This window comes from Tupaia chinensis, unplaced genomic scaffold, assembly GCF_000334495.1.
Source record: "Tupaia chinensis unplaced genomic scaffold, TupChi_1.0 Scaffold000478_3, whole genome shotgun sequence".
NCBI lineage: Eukaryota > Metazoa > Chordata > Mammalia > Scandentia > Tupaiidae > Tupaia > Tupaia belangeri.
The window spans coordinates 7369033-7395047 of NW_006159990.1; the positions used below are offsets into that span (position 1 = coordinate 7369033).

General features: G+C 36.1%; 1 protein-coding gene across 5 annotated transcripts in view; it reads left to right on the plus strand.

Annotated features, from left to right (window-relative positions):
- The window catches only part of MAP3K7 (mitogen-activated protein kinase kinase kinase 7), a 76330-nt gene that overhangs the window by 20291 nt on the left and 30024 nt on the right, over positions 1-26015 (plus strand). For 3 of the 5 annotated variants that reach the window (XM_027774803.1, XM_027774805.1, XM_006156116.3), the window contains 7 exons: positions 4355-4479; positions 6813-6941; positions 9370-9500; positions 11675-11756; positions 14162-14292; positions 14940-15069; positions 17549-17629. In XM_027774803.1, the coding sequence (XP_027630604.1) occupies positions 4355-4479; positions 6813-6941; positions 9370-9500; positions 11675-11756; positions 14162-14292; positions 14940-15069; positions 17549-17629 (809 nt within the window). The remainder of the gene's footprint in view (positions 1-4354; positions 4480-6812; positions 6942-9369; positions 9501-11674; positions 11757-14161; positions 14293-14939; positions 15070-17548; positions 17630-26015) is intronic. The other 2 variants (XM_027774804.1, XM_006156117.3) reach the window with 1 other exon arrangement.

The following is a 26015-nucleotide window of genomic DNA, read 5'->3' on the forward strand; positions in this document are numbered from 1 at the left end:
CAAAACCCTGGCTTTTGAAAGGAAGTGGATGAATATGGAAGACTTACTGCTGAGTGAAGCAAGCCATGCTATGAAGGAGAGGCATTGTATGTCCCCACTTAATATATACCGAGTGTCTGCACTCTAGAGATAGATATATATAGATAGATAGATAGATAGATAGATATAGATATATATTTGAAACTGTACTGCTTCTGTTGTTATAGAGTTATAAAATTATACAAAATTATAAGACATATTTTGAACATTATCTTTAAAATTCGGTATTTTGAAATTTTGAAAGTTGTTTGTAAACTGTCAAGAATTATGGAGTATGAGCTAAAATTTTTTGCTATGTAAAGTAAATGTTTGTGAAAAAATGTAAAAATAAATACATGAAAGAAAAAAAAAGTTAAAAAAAAAGAAAAAAAGAAAAAAAAATTTGTTAGTGTTGGCCACCTGCTCAAGGCTATTTTATATTATGTGCAGCAATGCCTCCATCTTCCCCTGTGCTGGTAGCTTACTGCTTACATGGTGAGATGATATGGCACTAGCTCGTCTGCTGGTGATTATGGAACCATGACACAGCTGCTGTTTGCCCAGAAATGTGTAGGACAGTTTCTCCTCCAGTGATATTATTATTTTTTTTAATTTATTTTAAATTCATTCACTGAACATCATCACAGCATATAAGACACAATTTCTCATCCAGAATACACTGTATAGTGGCTTAATCATACATGTTATCATCAACCAATAATTTTCCATTTATTTTTCCTTTTCCTCCCACTATTTCTTATTCTTTGCTGTTTCCCACCCTCCTCCCACACTGTCTCTGGTATCTACAATTGCTTTCCATTCCTTTTTTTCCTCCCACATTTTATTGATTCACAAGATATCTTAATTAATCTAACTACTTTCAATAGCAAGTTCAGCTGATACATACATATCTGTGAACACATGTCTGACTTAAGGCATGAAACTCTGTGAGTATATACTATACTATAAAGTAGCACCCTACTCGGGCTATATAACTTTCGTCATTAAATAGATATTTTTTAATATATATATATTTTAATTTCAAGAAAGGGAGTTTTAGCTTTAATAAATCAAAATCAAAAAATGTTAAGAGGACTTTGCTTAAGACTTAAAGCCAGGAAACAGATTAGGATTCTGTTCAAATAGTAGGTACATGGACTTGTCAACAACTCAAGAGAAGACAAAAATCCTTAACTTCAGAAAACAAAGCATAAAAGAAGATCAGTAATGTTTTAGTCAAAAGTCATAAAATTCTATTTCACCAATTCAGTCTCATGTACTTAATCTATCTTCTGTTTGAGAATCTTAAGATGCAGAAAGAACTTAAGAATTTCATAGACTTTTAAAAAGCTTAAGCTTTTGGGATTTTGTTTGTATAGATATTCACTTTTAAAAATATGCATGTGAATATGTTATCCCCTTTTCTCTCTAATTTTCCTACTTTATCCACTTTTGACAGAGTAAAAATAGTTCTTGCCTATCTTCTCCCTCCATACTCCCACCCGCCCCAATCAGTCTTCAGATAATAGACTTCACTTAGGATATCCGTCACAGGATATAGTCTTAAATTATTTCATTCTCTTGATACTCGTTTAAAGCATTAAGGCATCCCTTCTGGGTGTAACTTATACTCTCTTGTCTAATCTGATACACTCTACATAAGTTCTGACTCTTGAAACCATTGATCTTGCTAGTGTACCTTATTTCTTTTCTCAGGCTTAAACTGATGTGTCTTTCCCCAGGTCTCTAGTAGAATAATGTTTAAGCTCCAGGTTTATGACATTATTAATTTTTTTAACTTGAATCTTGAGGCTGTTACTTAGCTATACCTTCCTTGACTGGTGACAAAGAAATCACTTTTCCCCCTGGTTTTAGATGTTCAGTTCTCCTCTCCTTAACCCCCGTATTAACCCAGAGATGAGTTATTAAAGCAAACTCATGAGAATCATAAATCTTATCCATCAACAAATTGACTCATGATTCAAAGGAAACAGGCAAGCATTCAGGCATAGAAAAGGCATTGTTTTTCTGAAAGAGTCTGAAACCATCAGTTACAACACTCAGAAGTATCCCTTTTGTCCTGCCCTAGGATGTATTTTTGACTTTGGAATAAGTGACTAGTTACTGGACACTATACAGAGAAAAAAGTAAATCACTTTTTTCTAACATCTTTTACATCACATTAACTACACAACTTAAAGATTTCCAGTCTCCAATAAGACTCATAAACTTTAGGTTTATTTAATTACTTTAGTTAAATAGACCCGATATAGCCTATTAAAATCATTTATAGACAGGGGCTTTTCATCTGCTAGTAAATACTATCAACGTACTTACAACAGGACTAGCCTAGGCCGTCATTCCCTGGAGTATCTCCAAAGTTTAACTCCTTCACTAGTATTACAAATCATCTTTGCAGCACCCAGTATACACGTTGGACTTTAGAATTAAAATTGATTTTTCAGAAGGTACACAGGAAAAGAAGATTCTTTGACATGTGATACATTCATAGTACAATTAAATATATACGTCAACTTTCTATTTCTTACTGCTAGTGGATGGATTCTATAGTCAGGAATAGTTCTTCAGAATGGCATATGAAGAGGACACCTGATGATTTGGTGGCATGTTTTATACATTAGTTTGTGTTCGTGCCCTTTTTTATCTTTTGATAATTAATAGAAAAGTCACAAATACATCAGAATTTTAGTTTAACTGAAAGTGTGCCTACAAAGATAATTTGAGATTTCAGTGAGCCTTGAATGTCATGTTCAAGGCTGGTGAACTATTAAAGATATATTTGTAAAGGATTACTTATATAAAAGTCTTTCAGAAAAATGTGTTATCTTGAATGTAGCAGGGTGAAACAAGGAAATCAGGTACAGAGTTGCTGGCACAGCCTTGAGTAAAAAGTAGTAACTTGTTCCAAAGTTTGAACAAGAACAACAAGACAGAAAAAAATTTTTTGTTGAAGTACGTATATAGGTAAATGGCATTTAATGTTCTTTCTGTTTGAAGACTCACAAAAATATTTTTGGTTTTATGGAGATATGAATAGTAGTTTATCTGGCTTATCTTAGTCTCATTGAACTAAAAGAGAACTAATTTAAGTACAAAATTATATACAGAAAGTTTATAAAATTTGTAATTAAAATGGATCCCCATATACTTTTGTTGAATATTACTACAGTGTGATTATACAAATAAATAATGCTAGTCTCTGTTTACCTTTGTCATAAAAAGCAAATTATTCTAATTAAAATTACATATGCTACTTGATGATTGTGTTTGGTTAATATAGCACCTAGGAAAATCAGAATCTTAAGTTCACAAAATTTTCTGGAATACGCTCACTAGGTCACTTCTTTAAAAAAGAATTACTGGGAACCAGCAGTTAGTGTAATGGTTATGTCGTTGGACTCCCATGTAGTCGACCGCAGTTCGCGTCCCGGACCCGGTGGCTTAAAACTCACACCGGGCACGTGTGCATGCGTGCCCAAGATCCCAAGAGGAGAATGGAGGAGAAGGGATTGCGGCGTGATCATCCCCCCTGGGGGGTGATTTTTCGCTTTCTGTCTCTCTGTCTCTCTCTGTCTGTCTGGCGAGCGCACACGCCCTATAGCAAAAACCTCTCCAAAAAAAAAACGAAATACTTATTTTTTTTATTCATCATTATTATTATTTTTTAATTTGCTATGATACACATGAGCTTACCAGAGACAGGTAGAGAAAAAGAGGGAAAGTGAGAAACCAAGCCACCAGGTCCAGAACTTGAACCATGCCAGCCACATGGGACTCTAGCACTTTAACCATCATTTCACCTGCTGGCTCCTCATTAGGTCATTTTAATCATAGTAAATTTGTCCTTCTGCCATACGTGCATGTTCTAAAAACAAAAATGGTTTTAAGATGGGATATTTCTAGAGTTTTCTTTAAAAGAAAGACATTTAAAATAAGGACTAATTTTTCTTCTATATTGGTTTATTTAATTATATAATTCTTAAAAATAATACATGTTTATGACCACACATATTTCAGGATACCATATTGTTGCCCTACTGGAAGTTTTTTTAAATCTTGTATTATATTTTGGCCAGAGATAAGTATGGAAAAGAAGGGATTATAATGCTAGAGATGGAGGCATCAAAAGTCATCTGAACTCTCGGCTATTATAGTGACCAGAATTACAGTAACACTAGTAACCTTATACTAACATTTCATGGAAGTTGAATGTTTCATCTTGCTTAATTCTTTTCATTTCCACAAATACCTCCCTTTATTGTAGAATCAAATATTGGCCATAAAAACTTTTTTTTTTTCTTTTACTTTTTTATAGCTTGTTGCTGGTTGCAGGGGGGACAGTTCTAAAAATCTGTGATTTTGGTACAGCCTGTGACATCCAGACACATATGACCAATAACAAAGGGAGTGCTGCTTGGATGGCACCTGAAGTCTTTGAAGGTAAATAGTGAAAGTGTGATGCAATTAATACTCTACTTCACTGCTTTTGAATTCAATATGTGTTTATAGGTTTTTGCAATTTCTTTGGTTTTATTTCTGCATAGTATGTAATTATTAGGTATATCCCAAAGTCTAAGGTGGTATTAAAATAAATACAGCCTTAAATCCTAAATCTTACAGCAAGATTTATATTATCTCATATCTTTTGTGCAGGCTCCTGATCATAGATTTCATAATTGCAAAAATTGCCTTCTTGCTAAACTTTTATTTGTAACCCCAAGATTAATCACGGTGCTCTCACCGTTATTTGCAGAGAAGTGCAACTTTTTATTTGCTCAACATGTTCTCAGCTGAGGTCAAACAGGGCTGCATTCTACTTTGTTGTTTCAGCTCTCATACTGTAAATAGTATCCTTTTTGCAGTCTATTTAGAGCTTTACTTTACCCATTTTTGTAATTTTTGTTCGTGATCTTGTTATTTATTTTAGTCCCGTAGCATAGTATTGCTGCAGTATAAGAAAGTCATGATATGTCTTACAAAGAAAATACATGATAGTTAATTTCATTCAGCATTGTAACAAAGTTGGCCATCAGTCAATAGTGTATATTAAACAAAGGGTCTTTAAACAGGAACCATATAAAACAAGCTTATGTGTTGATCATTTGACAAAAACGTTAGAACCAAAAGCACTTAGTAATCCAACTCTGTATTTCCCGTAAGAGCAATGCTCCAGTATTCACTAATTCACTGTTTACAGAGATTTTATAGTACATAAGTACCAGAAATAAGGAGAATCAGCTGTGCTTTTGTATTGGTTTCATAGCAATTAAAAGTTGACAATCCTAAAGTTTAAATGACCATGGCTTAAAAAGGACACAAGTAATTGGGCAGAAATATGATACTAAGAACTACAGATAAAGGACAAACTTGTGTCTCCTTTCTTTATAACTCCATATCTCATTCAAGTTTTAAAAGAGTAGTCCATAAATTATATACTAGGTTTCTCTATAAAAACACCAAATTATCTGTTAATGAGAGAAGTTGAACTGAACGTGTGTGATTTGTGTATTAGGAAATATGAATGCCCCCCAAATTCAGATGCATTCAGTAATCAGTCTTTGGGCATGACTGTTTCTTTTAGTTTTGATGAGCTTGAAGTTTTTCCTTTCTCTGTTTTTAGCCATCCCAACTTGAGTGTATGAAAAATTGCTAATCACTGGAATGGAGTAATTTTGCCCTAAAATTCAGTTCATAAGTAAGAGGACATAAAATGTTAAACTACACACACAAACACACACACACACACAAAATGCCTCTTGAGGGGACCAGCAATTAGCATAATGGCTATGTCACTGAACTCCCATGTAGTTGACTGCGGTTCGAGTCCTGGACCTGGTGTCTTAAACTCATGCCAGGCACGTGTGCGGGCGTGCCTCAGATCCCAAGAGGAGAATGGAGGAGAAGGGATTGCGGTGTGGCCATCACCCCTGGGGGGTGATTTCTCACTTTCTGTCTCTCTCTCTGTCTCTCTGATGAGCACACACACCCTATAGCAAAAACCTCTCCAAAAAAAAAATGCCTCTTGTTTCATATGCAAAATATATATAGTTGGTTTTGCTTTAACAGTATTTACTTATTTAATATACTTTTCTGTGAGTTAAAATGGCATCATATTAGTAGTATGGAGAGCAAAAAGATTTGTACACAAAAGTGTAATACTTAATTGTATGAAGTGGCAATGATCAGATGCAGATGCACATGTGCCCAATAAGTTTCTTAAATTGCCATATCTGGAACTTGAACTGCACAGTCAGCCAAGTGGGATCCAGCTGCCTCAACCACCACTTCCAGGGCTCACCCTGTTCAACCTATTTTTAAGCTTGTGAATTAAGAATTTTTTCTAATCATATATTGAGAAAAAAAGTAATGCTAAATTAGAAATGTCTTCTGCTTTCATAGCAGAATACTGTTGTTCATCAGAGAATGGGGAAAGACATTTTGATGTTTAAAAAGTTTAGAAAAGAATGTACAAGTGTTTCCTACTCTGCCTGAGACTGCCACTCTAAATACATAGAAGACAAAGAACCTCTTGATGAAAAGGTAGAAAATAACTGAATTTCTAACAGTAGATTCTTACACTGTATTATTTATTTTTAATTCATTTTAAAAAGGTATTTGTTGAACAGACTCAGGGATCTCAGAAAGAATACATGTGGCAGCCTCTTGTTTTTGTCTAAGATACACATTCTTAAAATATGAAAGCAGTTCTTTCTATAAGTAATATGGAAAAAATACCTTGAGTTTATATTGCCTCCCCCCCTTTTTTTTTATAGGTAGCAATTACAGTGAAAAATGTGATGTCTTCAGCTGGGGTATTATCCTTTGGGAAGTGATAACACGTCGGAAGCCCTTTGATGAGATTGGTGGCCCAGCTTTCCGAATCATGTGGGCTGTTCATAATGGTTTGTGAAAATAAATTTTTCTTTAATGTACTTTATTTGTTTTATATTTGGAAGATTGTTTTTGTCTCCTCCCCCAGAGAAGGCCCTTTATCTGTAACATTAAAATATGCGATTCCTTGTTAGGAGACTAACTACCTATGTCAGTTTCCATCCTTCCCTCCTGTTCTCCTACCCTAGAGCCTGGCAGGAGGGTTGGAGCAGACCTCACCTCCACGTAGGGTAGAGGACGTTTGCAGGCTGTACCGATTAGGAAAAGGCCATCAGTATACAGGCAGAGCCAACTGTCTAGGTTTGCTCTCTCTTGGGGATAGAGAAGCATAATAAAATATGGACAAAATATAATACGTAAATAAAATCTCTCCATGGAAGCAAAGCTCTCAGAGGAGAAAAATAATAATAATAATAAAAGTTGTTACTTAAGTTCAGAAAGGCAAAACACAAAGTGCTTCACATACCTTCTTTTTTAAATATATGTAATTTTTCGGATGTCTTAGAGGGGAGTATATTGCTTTATATTGCTTTATTTTATAGCTTAGGAAACTGAGACTTAGAGAGGCTAAATAACTTACTCAGTGTTAGATTAGTAAATGGTAGAGCTGGAGTTTCAGTTCATATCTTTGTGAGTCAAATACCTGTATTATTAAGTCATTGACTTATAGGCTCAGTATTCTTATATCCCTCCAGTTTTTTGTTTGTTGGTTGGTTGGTTGGTTGGTTGGTTTTAAATATATTGGATCATCTAAAAAGTCATAGTATTTTTCTATGCAAAAATGCGCCTGATTTTTCAGACAACTCAGTATCATAATGATGTTGCTAACTACATATGTTAGGATGTATCCTCTTCATTAATAACGTTACTTCATATTTGCTGTGAGAAAATAAACTCTTCAAGCAAAAAAATTCCTCAGCCTTCCTAACTTTGGCATTACTGTCTATTATTTTATTATTATTACTGATTATAAACATTCTGGCTTTTTTTTATTTTTGGAGGGGGAGGTTTTTGCTACAGAGCGCATGCACTTACCAGAGAGACAGAAGCGAGAAATCACTTCCCGGGGGGATGGCCATGCCGCAATCCCTTCTCCATTCTCCTCTCGGGATCTTGGACATGCATGCACACGTGCCTGGCATGAGTTTAAGCCACTGGGTCTGGGACTCGAATCACGATTGACTACATGGGAGTCCAGCGACATAGCCATTACACCAACTGCTGGTCCCAACATTTTTATATACTATTCCACAATAGTATATATTTTAAAAAAACACACACACACAACCACAGATGTCTGCTTAACTATTTAGGACATCCATACACTTGTCAAACAGTACCAGTGTCTTAGTAATCTTGCTGTAGTTACCACCTAGGCTCCTATACTGCCTCTAATCTCTAATGTCATTGTAGAGAATGCTTAGAGTATGGATGAGGCATTTTGCTTTCTCTATTAATTGTCAGTAAATTGAATGTCAGTGAAGTAAGGAGTTAAAGAACTAACTTGATAATTGATAAAATTACAAAGATCTTATTTTATTTGAAAACTTTAAGTAGAGACCCTTACTAATAATAGTATAGATTTGGTAGTTCCAAAAAGTTAGCAGTTTCAACTTATGAAATGATTGATTCACAGCAGTCAAAATATCTGTCTCCCACAAAAGATCATTTCAAAGTCAGTAAGTATAGCACCATAGTTAACGCTTTAAATATAAGAAAGATAATTTTTCAAACCATTTTTTTCAGTGATTCTGAAGTATAATTTAGATAAGGTTTCCTTAAGCCATTCTTTTACTTTTCTTAGTAAAACCTATAGTGACCAGCAATTAGTGTAATGGCTATGTCACTGGATTCCCATGTAGGTGAGCACGGTCGAGTCCCGGACCCAGTGGCTTAAACTCACGTCGGACGCGTGTGCGTGCGTGCCCAAGATCCCAATAAGAGAATGGAGGAGAAGGGATTGCAGCGTGGCCATCCCCCCAGGGGGGTGATTTCTCGCTTTCCGTCTCTCTGTCTCTCTCTGTCTTTCCGGCGAGCACACACACCATATAGTAAAAAATATCTGCAAAACAAAACAAAAAAGAAACAAACAAACAAAAAAACAGCAACAAAAAATAAAACCTATATTAAGCCATTGGCTATTTGTTAAGAGAATGTTTAAAACAAATCAAATGTTAATTCTGTCTTTCTGTTACCATAATGCATTATAAAAACTTTAGCTTAACTTTTTAAAGATGTAGTTTCCTATTTATGAAGATATTCATAAGATAAATATTAATCTAAATGACCAAAAAAAATACTCTTACTACTCCAGTGTACAGATCTTAAATTACTTGATCTATAAACTAAATACTGCTTTGGAAATAATTTTTTTTTTTTAAAGCTTGCACCATTTTGAGGATAAATACGTTTTTCTTCTTCCTCTAATTTTCATTATAGGTACTCGACCACCACTGATCAAAAATTTACCTAAGCCCATTGAGAGCCTGATGACTCGTTGTTGGTCTAAAGATCCATCTCAGCGCCCTTCAATGGAGGAGATAGTGAAAATAATGACTCACTTGATGCGGGTATAATCCTTCTTTTGAGGGGCTTTGGGTTTATTTGAATTTAATATATGCTGAGTTTTAATGAGATCTTAAAATAAAAGGAACATATTACAATTTTTTGCTTTATAGTTTTCTATATTTTCCAAGTTCAAATAGGCATTATTACTCATATAATCAGAAGATGAAACATTATTTTGGAAAGAAAAAAATTCATTAGTTTTTGTATAATGGAAAGATGTCCAGACTTGGTTTCTGAGCCTGCCTTTTAATACTGCTTTTATTAGTGGACAAGTATGTTTATTTCCAGGCCTATTGCTTCATCTGTTGTGTAAAAGAAGCTGAATTGATAATCTCTATAATAACTTACCTAAGCCATATTATGACTCTAATACATGCTAAACTAAATTAAAAATTTTCTCACATAGCTCTTCATCAAGAATTCAGTCATTTATAGGGACCAGCAGTGGGCATAATGGCTATGTTGCTGGACTCCCATGTAGTCAACCGCAGTTCAAGTCCCAGACCCGGTGGCTTAAACTCACGCTGGGCGCATGTGCGTGTGTGCCCAAGATCCTGAGAGGAGAAGGGATTGCAACGTAGCCATCTCCCTGGGGGGAGTGATTTCTTGCTTTCTGTCTCTCTCTTTCTCTCTCTGTCTTTCTGGCAAACACACGTGCCCTATAGTAAAAACCTCTCCCAAAAAAAAGAATTCAGTCATATACAGGGCAGTAAAAGAGTACATTCTCAGGCATATTCATCTGATTTTTTTACTATTTGTTTTTTTTTGTATTTTATGTTTTTAGGTTTTCATATGACAATAAAAAGTTAAACGTTCTTCTAGGATTAATGAAATGTTTTAATTCAATTTAACATTTTGAGTAATTTACATATTTTAGTTTTCATAATGATTATCAAATTTTCATAGTCTATTATAACCACACACTTTTAGAATTATTTGAAACATTTTAGGTTTCTAGCTTTTGAAATACTGACAAAAATTGCTAAGTGGTACCTTAGCTTTAAAAAAATCATGTACTGAGGCCACCAGATGGCATAGCAATTAGGTCACTGGACTCCCACATGACCAACCACAATTCAAGTCATGGACCCAGTAGCTTGAACCTCATGCTGGGCTCCTGTGCATGCATGCCCAAGATCCTAGGAGGAGAATGGAGGAGAAGTGATTGTAGCATGGCCATCCTCCCTGGGGGTGATTTCTCACTTTCCTTCTTACTGTGTCTATCTTTTTCTCCTTCTCTGGGTGAGCACATATGCCCTAAGGCAAAAACCTCTGGGTAGGGGGTAGGAGGAGAAATTCACATACCTACAAAAATGTCTGAGTTTCTGGACAATTTGTTCAGTAGAAGAATCTTGCCATCTCCCAAAACACAGATGAAGTGATTTCCCAAATGATCAAAAATATAATTTGTTCAGTCTATGGAAAATAACTTAGGTGAAGCTGTTTGAATTAATTTGGTTAAAGTTTATTGTCATATTTGGATACCAGCTATATTTAGAACCCTAACTTTGTAAGTGTGTATATAAGAAAACCACTTAGTCACTATAGTCAAATAACTTAAAACTTCAGATTGTATAGATTGTTCTTATTGTTATTTTGCCTGTATCTGCTTTATCTAATTTGAGGAAAATTCCTTTTTTCTCTAAGTTCTAAAATTTTTGTCCAGCAAATGTTTTCAATATAAAGTCTCCAATTCGTAGGAGATCCGTAGTCCTGTTGATATTTAAAATATTAGTTCTAACAATTACTCAGTGCTATAACAGTCTCAGTTATCAGACTAAGAATCATTGTAATACTTTGGAAGTTTACATCACTGCGGTGAGAACATAGATGCATTCTGTTTAATTATGAGGAAATATACTATATATCTTGTGTTCTTCAAGAGAAACAGTCACCATTTCAAGACTATCTAGACTCCATGTAAACTAGATGTGTAGATAGGTATATGGTGTTGATCAGAGTCAAAATTTAGTGCATATTATTGTCATCTTTGTAAAAGCAGAACTTCAGCATCTACAAATTCAGTATATACCTTAGGGAAAACAAAAACAGCATCTTTGCAATGGCCAAATATGATGAAAAGGAATTAATTCAGATGTACTCTTCAAGATAATTTTAAAAGGATTTAATTTATATTAAAAAAATTTTAAATTGCAATTTCTGTTTTTATATATAGTACTTCCCAGGAGCAGATGAGCCATTACAGTATCCTTGTCAGTATTCAGATGAAGGACAGAGCAACTCTGCCACTAGTACAGGTAAATAGTTACGTCAGAAGAGTAATAACCTGATTTTGGGGAGAGGGGGGAGTGTCCTCTAGTTCCATGAAATTATAATCAAGAAACAATGAATGATGTCCCCATTTGCATTTTAATTTCTTCATTTTATATGATTGACTGTAAGTTTATTTTCCAGGTGCATCTTTTTTTTTTTTTTGAGAGAGAGAGAGAGAGAGTATTTTGCTATTAGGGCTTGTGCACTCACCAGACAGACAGAATGACAGAAAGCAGAAAATTATACTCCCAAGGGGTGGCCACACGACAATCCCTTCTTCTCCATTCTTCTCTCGAGATCTTGGACACTCACACACGCGCATGCAGCGTGAGTTTTAAGCCACAGGCTCCAGGACTGAAACTGCAGTCGACTACATGAGACTCCAGCAACATAACCATTACACCATCTGCTGGTTTGTCCCAAAATATTCCAAGCTTCTGAATCATTAATCTAATTAAACCCCAAAGGAATATGTGTACATATGTACATGTATTTACCTTGTACTTCAAGTTTTATTATTACTGACAAATATTTTTACTTCTGTTTTACTCATCTAAAGAACAGTTTGATTTATTTTAAGCTGGTTTATTTGGCTAGTTATTCTCAAAGTTCAATTTTACTGAAAGTCATTTGAATTTCTCTGAATTCTAAAATGAACTTCTAGAATTCTATTATCTGCTTCTCCTGCTATCTCTTAAACCCTTTCCTCATTTCCATACTGTGACCTTCATTCAGTACTTTGTTCCTTGTACCTTTTCACTCATCCTCAGTGATCTTAGCCCCTTCCTTCCTTCCTTCCTTCCTTCCTTCCTTCCTTCCTTCCTTCCACTTAATTCCAGTCCAAAAAAAAAAAAATACCCTCAATACCCTCAAATGCATATTTAGTGCTGCTTGACTGTTGTACAGTATTTCAGTCTGTCTTCTCTCTCTTTATAACTATGGCTGGATTGTGCTGCCTTCTAGCAAAAGGCAAACTCTTCTTTTTTTTTTTTTTTTTTTTTTTTTTTTTTTTTTTGTTTTTTTTATATAGTTTCTTAAGAGATTTTTGATATAGGGCATGTGTACTTGCCAGAGGTACAGAGAGACAGAAAGTGAGAAATCACTCCCAGGAGGGATGGCCATGCCACAGTCCCTTCTCCACTATCCTCTCGGGATCTTGGGCACATGTGCACACGTGCCCAGCATGAGTTTTAAGCCACCAGATCCAGGACTTGAACCAGGTTGACTATCTGGGAGTCTAGTGATGTAATCAGTACGCCATCTGCTGGTCCCAAAAGGCAAAGCTTTCTACTTGTGCATTATATCCCATCTGCTCTTCCACGCTTTTATCCCTTCTCTCTTGTATCATCACTTTTAAGCCTTTTTATTGAGATCATTCCCACATATCATAGCCTGTATTTGCATTTTCTAGCTTCTCTCTTCCCAGTCTTTCTTTCACTGACTTCATTCAGATTTATGTTATACCACTATTCTGAAATTATTCTTACCAAGGTGACCAGTTATCTCTGTTACTAAATCTAATGAATGATTTTCCATTCTTCCTTGAGTGTCAGAAGCAAACTCTCTCCTTACAGCACTTTCTTCATTTGGTCTTCAGACATCACACTAGCCTGGGTTTCATCTTACATCTCAGGCCATTTGCTCTGTTTTTTTTTTTTTTTTTTTTTTTGCTGACTGTTCCACATTTCTCTGACCTACTGAGTCAACCTACTCAGGGCTCAGTCATTTGGCCTCTTCAGTTATCTGTCAATTCTTATTTCCTTGGTAACCCCATCCATTATTATGGCTTTACATACCGTCTGTTCGTTGGCGTTTTCCCCCATCCCACACCTGAACTCCATAGTCTTAGAGCCACCTACTTGCTTTATATCTAATAGGAACTCAAACTTAACTTTTTCCAAATGAAGTCCTGATAATTTCTCTGAACTCATTCCTCTGTGTCTTCTGATCTCAATTAATAGCCCACAGTTCTTTTACCAGCTTAGGCTATAAACCTTTTATTCCTGACTATTGGATGACTAAGCCTTTTGGTTTCTTTTTTGTGTTATTCTTAAGTTTCATTTAAAACAGATTTCTGGAGCTAGCAAGAGGTGTAGTGTTTAAGGCACTAGACTCCCACATGGTCGACTGTGGTTCGAGTCCCAGCCTAGAGGCTTGCATTCTGTGTGTGTGTGTGTCTGTCTCTCTGGTAAAACTGAAGAATCATATAATAAATAAAATTAAATAAGTAATTCTTTAAAAAAATAGATTCGTTTGAGTATCTTCATTGGCTTTAAAGGTCTTATTTCTACTCATATCTTATCAGTTTAGGAAAGAATTTAAGTTATACATTAAATGCAGTATTTGTATTATTCCCAGCTGGTAGTAATAAATATTTCTGTTTTCCTAGGCTCATTCATGGATATTGCATCTACAAATACCAGTAATAAAAGTGATACCAACATGGAGCAAGTTCCTGCCACAAATGATACTATTAAACGCTTAGAGTCAAAATTGTTGAAAAATCAGGCAAAACAACAGGTTTGTTATATCATTAAAAAATAAAACCATATAGTAACCTTATAAGTAACCATAACATTATACTAACTGAAACTAATTATTTGCCATTTTCTTATTATAAATCTTGAATTCATAGAGCAGAGAGGTGAGTTAAGAATAGAGAATAGGGTGAGAATCTCCTACTGTTTGTTTTCTCTTCTAGTGATTGATTGTTCCCTCTGCCAACTCTGTAACTTCCTCACTCTGATGATCCCTAACTTATTGGTGGATGGTTAAAAATATAGAATGGATACATTATGTCCATATTACTCAGTTAAAGGAGTTGTCCTATCTGTCATTTCTTGCTGTTTATATTTACTATACCTTGACTGTTGCTGGTTTTAAATATTTTCAGGAGTGATTTTATTCATTTGCTTAAGGCATTTAAATGAACTAATCATTGAAGCATTTCACTCCCAAGTCTAGTGACCACCCTTTTATAAAAGCATTATAAAATTACCCTTGTAATTATCCTTTACCCATGTAACTCCCACTCCCTGCAAACTTCCCTGTTTCAGAGCAGAACAGAATCCATACGAATCCCACTTGGCATCTTCCTCCTTTTAGGCTGCCCAGATTTCTAAATCTAAAGAACTTCAGTAATTCAGATTGACCTGTAATTTTGACAGAGTGAATCTGGACGTTTAAGTTTGGGAGCCTCCCGTGGCAGCAGCATGGAGAGCTTGCCCCCAACCTCTGAGGGCAAGAGGATGAGTGCTGACATGTCTGAAATAGAAGCTAGGATCGCGGCGACCACAGGTAAAGGAACTGCAGGTCTGAAGAGAAATGAAAATGTATGTAATCCTTCTGTGGCATGGTAGTTTCCATTATTTCAGTCGGAATATCAAAGTGTTTTTTTGTGTCTTTATTTCTTTTTTTAAGCAAAAGTAGGTTTACAGTATATGTGTCAGCTAATTATTGCTAAGCTTCTAGCAATAATGTATACATTTATCTCCAATTTCAAATAAGTTCTGACACAAAAATTACTTGAATTATGTAATGTACCTTCCTAGTTATAGATTTTTATGAAATATAATTCTTTCTGCTCAAACATGAGCTGAAAGTCTAAGTGAGACATTGAAATTTTGCCTAACCCTGAATGTTTCGGGGGATTTTGAATGGCTCTAATAGATTTTTGTGTACAACTCAAATAATAACAGATATTTTGTTTTGAAATTAGCAGAAAAATAGATTCCAGATCTAAATATGATTGGGCCTTATTGCTTAACCCTCCTTCCAGTGGCAGAAAGAGCTAAGCTGGTGGGATTCTCTCTATCAATTGTAAAATGAAAAATAATGATCATTTTATTGAATCTTGAAAAAGCTAATATTTAAATTCCATTTTATCACTTCTTATCATGGAAGAACTGGTCAGCATAAAAACAATGTTACCTAAAGAACTGAATCTTCTTTTCTGACCAGGTTTCCTTTTAGTAATACTGGTTTAATTGGGGTTTTTTATTCTGATTCTCCACAGGGGTGGAGAGGAGCTGATTATAGTAGTGAATACATTTCTGTTGTGGGAAATGTGAAAATGTGAACAACCCCTCCCAAAAAACTTAAATCCTTATCTCATTTAGAGATAACACTTAACATTTTTTGGTATATATGGTCTTAACTATATATGTGTATAAATGTATATTTTCATGTTTATTTGCATATGTATTTTTTAACTTAGCTAACCAAAATTTATTTTTTAGGTTTTTTTTATTTTTTTGTATCTTTTTTGTTCTTTACATAGAATATTCTCATTATGTGTGGAGCTCTTTTCAAAAAGAAGTTGTCCAGATGAACCATCGTACTATACTAGTCTTCAACTAATCATGATCACTGACTTTATCAGCTAGCATTAGAAATCTGTTAGATATAGGAGAATATTCAAAGTAATAGTGTCTAAAACATGTAACCTTGATTTTTTTACACGTAAATAAGTCTAGAGGTAGGTTGTCTGATCAATAAGCAACTGATCTCTTTCTTTCTTTGCCACAATCCATATTATGTAACTTACATCCTCATGGTTACTTTATGGTCCAAAATGGCTGCTACAGTCCAGTCATCATTTATACATTCCAGGCAGCAGGAAAGAAGAAATAGGAGAAGGGTAAAATAGAAGATAGTTATAAATAGACCCAAGGGAAGGAAGGCTCTATGGTCATTTATCTGGAACTTTGTTGTCCTAAATAAAATCAGGGTTCTATTGTTAAGTTAAAAGGGAAGAATAGAGATTAGCAGGGGATTAACAATCTCTGCTGCAGGTGGGTCTTCAGAAATGAGTGAACGTCACCTGCCACTGACAAGCCCTCCTGGTCTCCATGAGTCACAAGTACTTCTGTGAACTACAGTTCTCTCATTGTAGTGTCAGATGAACCCTTCTCACAGGCATACCCTCATACTTGGAGAACCTCTTTTGCTTCAAGGATATTATTCAGTATAAACCTGCCAAATATTGATTACTACCCTAAAACAGGAAGTCTTGTTATAATAGTTTCCTGTCTGTGCTAGGATAACCACTCACATTAAAATTACCCTATCCTTTCTGCCCAAATGTAAAACAGTTACTGCCTTACATCCTTTAAATCTCACAGTTTAAAGTTCTAGGGAATTGTCTTACTTTGACGTTCATACTCACCAGTCTTTGGGCAATCTTTGTGTTTAACAGGACTGTACCCTAAACTTTGGAAACTTTAGTAAATATTCAGTTTACTAGTAGTATGTATAAGTATTTATAATTACAAAACATATATTTCATACTTTGATTCAATAATTATCATTTAACCACTGAGTTTTACTTTAGAGAACACTTCAAGAAACACTTAACTTGAACATATATTTCTGTTTGTCTAATTAAAACAAATATGACTGCTTATTTATTTTTAACTCCTTTCTACCTTCCCTCCTTCGTTCTACTCCATCATTTATCAGTGGTTTCACTTAGGTAGATTATTCTATGAACACATTTGAAATTTAGTTTCCTCATTATCTTGCAGCTTTGTTTGCCTCTGTCCTGTTTTTTCTCTGCTAATTAAAACCAGTGTATGAAACATCTTGTTTTAGTTGTTTGCTCTTTAATTGCACCTTTTCTAAGCATGGATGAAAAGTTAGATAGTTCTGCATGCCATCCTGCATGTAATGTTATTAACATAACTATTTGAAAGTTACTCTGTTTTTGCATTTAATTGTTTTCTGTGTTACTGTTTGTGGTTGTTTGCATGTATACTGTATATATGTGTTTTTGCAGCCTATTCCAAGCCTAAACGGGGCCACCGTAAAACTGCTTCATTTGGGAACATTCTGGATGTCCCTGAGATCGTCATATCAGGTATCATGGACCACCTGAGTTGGTCTCATAACTGTGGAACTGAAATAATGATCCCTGGTACTTTTAAAATGCTTCTTGCTCCAATTTTTATAGGACATGAAAATAGATCCCTTGCATGTAGTCATTAGGGACACAGATTAAAAAGTTTGTATGCTTCCACTGAAGCAGATTTGAAAAGCTACCTTAGATCTTCAATAAGACGATAAATTAGAAGAAAAAGTAAGCCTTCTATATCTGAGTGAACCCCAGCCCAGAATTCTTCCAGCTTCTCATCTTTCAAGTGGGCACATGAGCTAAATAAAGCTAGACCTTACCTGATGGAAAGAGAAAGTTATTTAAAGTTTTTCGTTGTTCTCAGCTTCATTCCTTCCTCAATTACTACTTTGGGGCTTCCTCTAGACTCTCTGTCACATCATTTCTCTCTTGGTAGCAAATGAATATAAAGTTGAGAGTAGAGAGCTGCCAAATCCATTTCTCTGAAACCTAGGAAACAGAAGCAAAGCCATGCCAGGCAGGTATGCATGCATGCCCAAAGTCCCCAGAAAATGGAGAAGGAATTGTGATGTGACCATCACCCCTTGGTGGGATTTCTCACTTTCCCTTTCTCTCTCTGTCTCTCTTTGGTAAGTACGTGCGCCTTATGGCAAAAACCTAAAGAAGAAAGTAAAACTAAATGAGATTGGATGTTTTGCAGGGTATCTTGCCAAAGAATAATGTAACATAAAGGGTTGATTATAGTTCTTTTGTGTATTTCAGCAAAATCTTGCAGATTGAATGTTTTCATACCTAAATCACACATGGTACTTTTGCATCTCAAATTATTAAGCTTTTTATTTCTTGTAGTGATTGATCATTTCATAAATGAACAAAAATTACAATTTTAATAGAAAATTTAGGGGCGTATTGCCCTTCAGTATTGATTAATAGGTGTTATCAAAATTATTTATTTATCCCTGTTCTTTAAATTTTCCTCCACCTTTTCTAATAAGAGGGAGAGAGAGCCATACGTATTTTTGAAATAGTTTTGCCAATTTGCAAAACTTCCTGCCTCTACCCCCCATTTAGTTAAAACTATAGGCATGCACCACCACACCCAGCCTGTTTAGATTGGGCCTGAAATTCAACCCTGGGCCTCCTATATGGTCTCAGCCATCACACAGTGATATCTTCCCACTTTGTCTCCATGCCTAGGCCCTTCCTTCACTCCTTTATTGTTTCTATTTTTTTTTTTGGAGAGGTTTTTTTTTTTTTTTTTTTGCTATAGGGTGCATGCGCTCACCAGAAAGAAAGAGACAGAAAGACAGAAAGCGAGAAATAACCCGCCAGGGCGGATAACCACACTGCAATCTATTCTCTTCTCGGGATCTTGGGCACACACACACACTTGCCCAGCATGAGTTTAAGCCACCGGGTTCAGGACTCAAACTGTGTTCAACTACATGGGAGTCCAGCAACATAGCCATTACGCCAACTACTGGCCCCTTTTGTTTGTTTCTTTCAAACTTGCTATAGGGCACAAATGTTTTCAGGAGAGAGACAGAGAAATAAACAGAAAGCAGATCCCCAAGAGGGATGACCATGCTGCAGTCTCTTCTCCTCTTGAAATTTTGGGCACACACCACACACATGCTCTGCATACTTTCCAGCTACCTGGTCCACGACTCAAAGCATGCAATCAGCCATATAGAATCCAGCCCCTTAACCACCACACCACCTACTGCCCCTCTCCACTTCTTTAACTTGTATTTCGATTAGGAATAAGACAGTATTTTCCACACATATTTATGAGGGTGATTTAGATGAATTTTTCAGCCCTCCACTTTGCCTCTCATTATGCTTTTCATGCAGTGTTTGTATTGTAATTGGATACCTGTAAATGGTCCTGTTTTCTTCTACTAATCTGAAAATTCTCTGAGGGTAGAGAGATCTTTGTTGATGTTATTAATTGGATCAGCAGTTGCTGGCCCAGTGCTTTATATATTAAAGTACTTAATAAATAGGTGTTTATTAAATAAATAAACAGACCTTTATTGAGCATCTCTAGTGGCTAGGAACTAGAATACAAAAAAATGTATTACACAGTTCTTAGCATCATTTTTTCTGTACAAAACTATTCTATTTTATATTAATTTTCTACTGGTTATCAAAGTAATCTTTTTTTGCTGTTGTTAAATTTGCTAGAAGGCATGTGTACCCTCCTAAGAGACTAAGAGACAGAAGCGGAAAGTGTGAAAGCAACCCTACTGCCCATGGAGTATGGTCATGCTGCATTTTCTTCTCCATTTCTCATTTTAGGACTTTAGGCACGCACACATGCACCTGTCTTGTTTCTTAAGCTGCCAGGTGTAGGACTTGAACTACACAGTTGACCACATGGGATGCTCCTTAACCACCACACAACGTGCTGGCCCAAAAGTGATGTTTTAAAACATTATCACTATTGCTGTTCAAAGAATATATTTAGTTCATTTATCAAATTATAATATTTATTTATTGAGTCTTAGCTGCTTTAGAAATTAACAAAGTATTTGAGATCGTTTTACCTATACGATTAAGGTTTTATCTGTGAGGAATGACTCTCTGACTGAAGAATTGGCATAGACTAAACGTACATGCTACTGAGCCCTGATTGCCTTAAATGTTCAAAGGAATTAGGAAAATGTAGACAAATGGCAGTATCATTTTTCTCCATATTGTATGTATAAGCGCGTGCACATGCGCACACACACACACACACAGCACTATAGCCAATGTCATAAAAGAGCAAAGAGATGGGAAAAGGAAGAAAGAATAAGAAGCTTGTGGCTGGCAGATGTTATTGGTATATAGAGGGCAGATACCAGGGATGCTGCTAAACTTCCTATATGTATCAGACAGTCCCCAGCCAAAAATGTCAACAGTGCTGAGGTTGAAAAATCCTGATTAGATGCTTTTTGTGTCTAACAAGTAACTTAAAATACATCAGTTTAATTGATCTTCCTGACAACCTTGTGACTTGCGTTAGCAAATGAAATTACAGCCCTTTTACAGATGACATAAAAGTAATGCTCAGTGGTTTTCCCAGAGTCATACAGCCAAGACCCCAGCTCACATTTTCTGAGTCCAAACCACATTCATTTTATGCTCTTTTGTTTAAGTCAGAGAATTAAGACAGAGTAATTGTGCCTTCTCTTTACTGTTCACATCAAGAACTCTTCGGTCTAGGAAGGGATGACACTGGGCCCTTACGGACTCAAGAAATCTTAATTCTGCTCTTAATTGCCAGAGTAGCAATGCTTTTCAAAGGAAAATATTATTCAGTAATATATCTTATTGAATATTCTTTTTGATTATTTCCAGATATCCAATCATTAACTTAATCAGTTTCACATTCTTTGATGCAAAAATACAAACTCCAGAATTAAAACTGGTAGATATGAAGGCTAGGCATCAGTGTACTCCTAGACCATACTTTTTTTTTTGAGAGGTTTTTGCTATAGGGCATGTGCATGTGCCAGAAAGGCAGACAGAGACAGAGAGACCGAAAGCAAGAAGTCACACCCCAGTGGGGATGGCCACACTACAGTCCCTTCCCCTCCATTCTCCTCTTGGGATTTTGGGCACACACGCACATGCTCCTGGCATGAGTTTATGCCACTGAGTCCAGGACTCAAACCGAGGTTGACTACATGGGAGTCTAGTGACATAGCCATTACACCCTCTATTGGTCCCACAAAACTCTGTTTTTAGAGCCATCAGTTTTTCCCCTGAGGGGATGCACCATTCCTGGAGGTACTGCAATACCAAGTAAATGCATGGACTGTACGGAGCAAGCTCATATTTCATCTTTTAAAATGAAATTTAAAATAGAGCCCACTTTTCAGGAATATCTTAAAGTTCCTACATGGCATTTTAATTATAAAGGAAGATGATATTTAATTTTCCAGATTGTTTAATATCTTCTAAGAGGATTTCCTACAAATTCTATGTTATTACTACATACTTTTTTTTTTCTTCTAGATGTTTTTCATAGGGTGTGTACATTCACCAGAGAGAGGGGAAAATGAGAAATCACCCCTTGTGGGTATTGTCACACTGCAATTCATTCTCCATTCTCCTTTCAGGATTTTGGTCATGCATGCACTTGTACCTGGTGTGATTATCAAGCCACCAAGCCAGGACTCGAACCACGGTTGGCCGTGTAGGAATCCAGCATCCCAACCTGCTGGCCCACACCACCTGCTGGCCCCACCACACATACTTTTTAATATATCTAGACAGTCATTAATTAGCATTAGAACCCAGTCATAAGCATTTTTTTCAAATATAGCTTTTTTCCCTTCTCTGTATAGATAATAGATTCAATAATATTTCACTTTGACCAAATGCTGAGTCTAATGCATTTCTTGGAATGAACTACCCATCTTAATAAGAGCATTTCTTCAAGTATCACAAAAAGGTTTTACATGTCCATCTTTATAATAAGTAAAATGTCTAACCTAATCACAAGTAAACAAAAGCAAAGACCTAATCTTCTATCTTATTTTTTGCTTGCTTCTTAAAACTATGTTATCATTTAAATGAGAGATAAAAAGCAACGTATGGCTAACAGCAATATTTATCAATTTAGGAATCTCTCAGATAATGCAGAAATTGACTTTTAATGTTTCAGGACATCCCTATAAATCATATTATGTAATTTTTAAAATATCTCTTCTTTCTTATTCCTGGCTCTGAGGTAACACTGGCAAACTTTGGTATTGGTAACTCTACTGTCTGCTGTCTAGCTGCTTTTAAAGAGTAAACCATAGATCAAATTGACCCCTTATTACCAAGCAAGACACACAGTTAAGAGCAAATTACCAGTAAAGGACGTATAACAGTTGCTGACTCTTCATTTGTGGAGAAGGTCCTGTCAAGTAGCAGTGTGCTACCTAAGCAAAGTAGATGTAAATGTGCAAGTTTCTTGCTGGGGATTTAGACCATTCAGCCCTCAATTTTCTTTCTTTCTTTCTTTTTTATTTATTTATTTTTTAGAGGATTTTCACTATAGGGCACGTGCACTCGCCAGACAGACAAAGAGAGACAGAGAGACAGAAAGCAAGAAATCACCCCCAGAGGGGTTGGCCACGCTGCAATCCCTTCTCCTCCATTCTCCTTTTGGGATCTTGGGCGCACACGTACCCAGCGAGGATTTTAAGCCACCGAGTCTGGGACGCGAACCGCAGTCGACTACATGGGAGTCCAGCGACATAGCCATTACGCTAACTGCTGGTTCCCCAGCCCTCAATTTTCTAATTCATTTGGTTAGTGAACATTGTAAATTGGCAAACTAATGGGTTTTGAGAAAAAGAAACTGACTTTTCAAATGTTTTTCATTTAAACTATTGTAGTTTAAAAGCATAGTTCTTTCTCTTCTCACCCAGTACATTTTAATTTGTTGCACTTTTTATGAAAGAAAAGGAAACGTATGGCAAATTAATACTTTAAAGTTTTCTGGATTTGTCTTTTTTTCTTATAGGAATTTAATAAGGACAATAAGAATGCAGACCTTCATTTTACCTGGATTTTCTTTACTTCCCTCACATTTTCTCTTTGCTGTTGTCCAAGCTTTCAATAATCTGTTTTTTCTCCACCTTCATCTCATATGTACACAAATGAAATAGGACTTGTGTTTGTAGAACTATTGAATGCATCATTCATTTTGATAACTTATTTGGTGCCAGAAAAAGATCTAAATTTTACATTTCTTTTAAAACTTGAATGTCAAGAATTAACAGGTAAAATGCCTAAAAGTTACATCTATAGAGCAACAGCTGTTTCCAGTCTAAAGTATAGATTAAGAGACTGAATAGTTAGGAAAGGAAATTTTTTGCATGGTTCTATTACCAGTTACTGAGTGATGTGAGCAGTCCTGCTTGGGAGTCCTTGTGTGAGTAGTAATAGCACTGAAGGTATCCACCAATTGTAATACAGTTGAAATCCACCAGAGAGGGGAAAATCTGTCATATTTGAAGGTACTTCAGAAAGTTTGTGGGATAATGGAATTACAGTACAAGTTTACTTTGGTTTAAAAAAAAAAAAAGATATTTTTTGATAGCCACACAAGTTATTTATAATATACATTTTCCATGAACATTTTGAAGATCCTCTCACATGTAAACCACCTATATTTTTAATTAAAATAGTAGTTCTCTGCATTCCCTGCCACTCTAAAATTTGTTTGACATAGCAATAATTCATCATCTAGCTTGATAGCTATTATAAAATAGATTTTGGAAATCTGATTTGCAAAAGTTAAGTTTTCCAAATGCTGAAATGATAATGTATTATAAATATGTCTTCAAAAATGATCAAAATGGGGAATTTTTGTAAGCTATTTATATTTAAACTTTTTTTTCACTATCCTCTTGCCTCAGCCTCCCATCTGGGACTACAGGCCCAGGCCACCCCTCCCAGCTCTTTTTTTGATAGGATCTTGCTATATTGCCTAGGCCAGCCTCAAGCTCATGATCCTCCTTCCTTGACTTGTCCAAACTGCTCAGACTACAGGCACATGCCACAACACCCAGCCTTTAGGTTGGACTAGGAAGTGAACCAGCCCTCTTTGGTGATCTCAGTCTGCAGAACACAGCATCTAACAGTGTGTATGTACCACCACAGCTGGCCTTTAAGCATTTTTATTCTTTAATAACATCGTAACCGGGACCAGCAGTTAGTGTAATGGCTATGTCGCTGGACTCCCATGTAGTGGAGCACAGTTCAAGTCCCGGACCTGGTGGCTTAAACTCACGCTGGACGTGTGTGCGTGTGTGCCCAAGATCCCGAGAGGAGAATGGAAGACAAGGGATTGCGGCATGGCCATCCCCCCTGGAGGGTGATTTCTCGCTTTCTGTCTCTCTGTCTCTGTCTGTCTGGCGAGCACACGTGCCCTATAGGAAAAACCTCTCCGAAAATCCAAAAAAGAATAATAATAACATCGTAACCAATAATTGTGAATATATTTCTTAGTTCAGACCAAATTATAATGTTTGATTTCATTTTAAGCACTTGAAAGTTCTCTTTTCCATTTTATAGCTTGTATTGCCTTAAAGTGCTTCAATTTGAGAATCTCCAAAGGTGAGGCTTTAGTATACCCCTTACCATTTCTAAGCCTAAAACATCTGAAAGGAATAGAATGCCTTAAACAAAGAGGATTTTCTGTCCTAAATACTGTTTTAGAGGATATACTAATGAAGATTGAGTATACAAATGGTTTTGAGTCAATATAATATTTTTTCCTGGTTCCTGGAAAAGCTTGAATTTAATTGATTTTTGTTAGTAATATTTATAAAGTTTTTAAAAAGTTAAGTGTCTTTATCATTTCAGCTGTACTTTAATCTCTTAACTGAAAAAAATGTAATGATCCTTCATTTTTAATTACAATCAAAGACATTAAACTCTATTATATATGTATTTTCACCAAAGTTATAAGTAGTAAAGTGGAATAAGCAGAGTATGGAAAGGCCCAAACATATTTAACAGAAAAATAGGTAGTTTGGTTTCTAATATTTATGTATTGTTGCCCTCCTTTAGAAGTTTCACATATCTTGAGACCAGCAGTTAGTGTAATGGCTATGTCGCTGGACTCCCACGTAGTCGACCGTGGTTTGCATCCTGGACACGGTGGCTTAAAACTCATGCCGGGCATATGTGCGTGCATGCCCAAGATCCTGAGAGGAGAATGGAGGAGAAGAGATTGCGGCGTGGCCTTCCCCCCGGGGGGTGATTTCTCACTTTCTGTCGGTCTCTCTCTATCTGTCTGGCGAGCACATGCGCCCTATAGCAAAAACCTCTAAAAAAAAAAAAAAAGTTTCACATATCTTATTTATTAGCAAACAGAGTGGCTGTATGGGGAGGGCTTTGTTGAACACTAGACAAGGTGGAGGCAGAGAATACTATTCAGGGACAGTTAGGCCCTAGTTCGTTTTCTCCATCAGACTGAGAGTATCTTCTTTCTAATGCTATATTTGGTCTAAGAGCTAATGGGTACTACTTACTGTAAACATTTCTCTGACTAGAAGTACATAAATTATTAAATATTTCCCTGTGAATATAGTGAGTACAGCACCAATATTAAAAGACAACAAGAGGGACCAGCAGTTAGCGTAATGGCTATGTCGCTGGACTCCCACATAGTCAACCGCGGTTTGTGTCTCAGACCCGGTGGCTTAAACTCAACACTGGGTGCGTGTGCATGCATGCCCAAGATCCCGAGAGGAGAATGGAGGAGAAGGGATTGCAGCATGGTCATCCCCCCTGGCGGGTGATTTCTCGCTTGCTTTCTCTCTGTCTGTCTCTGTCTGTCTGGCGAGTGCACGTGCCCTATAGCAAATATCTCTTCAAAAAAAAAAAAAAAACAAAAAAA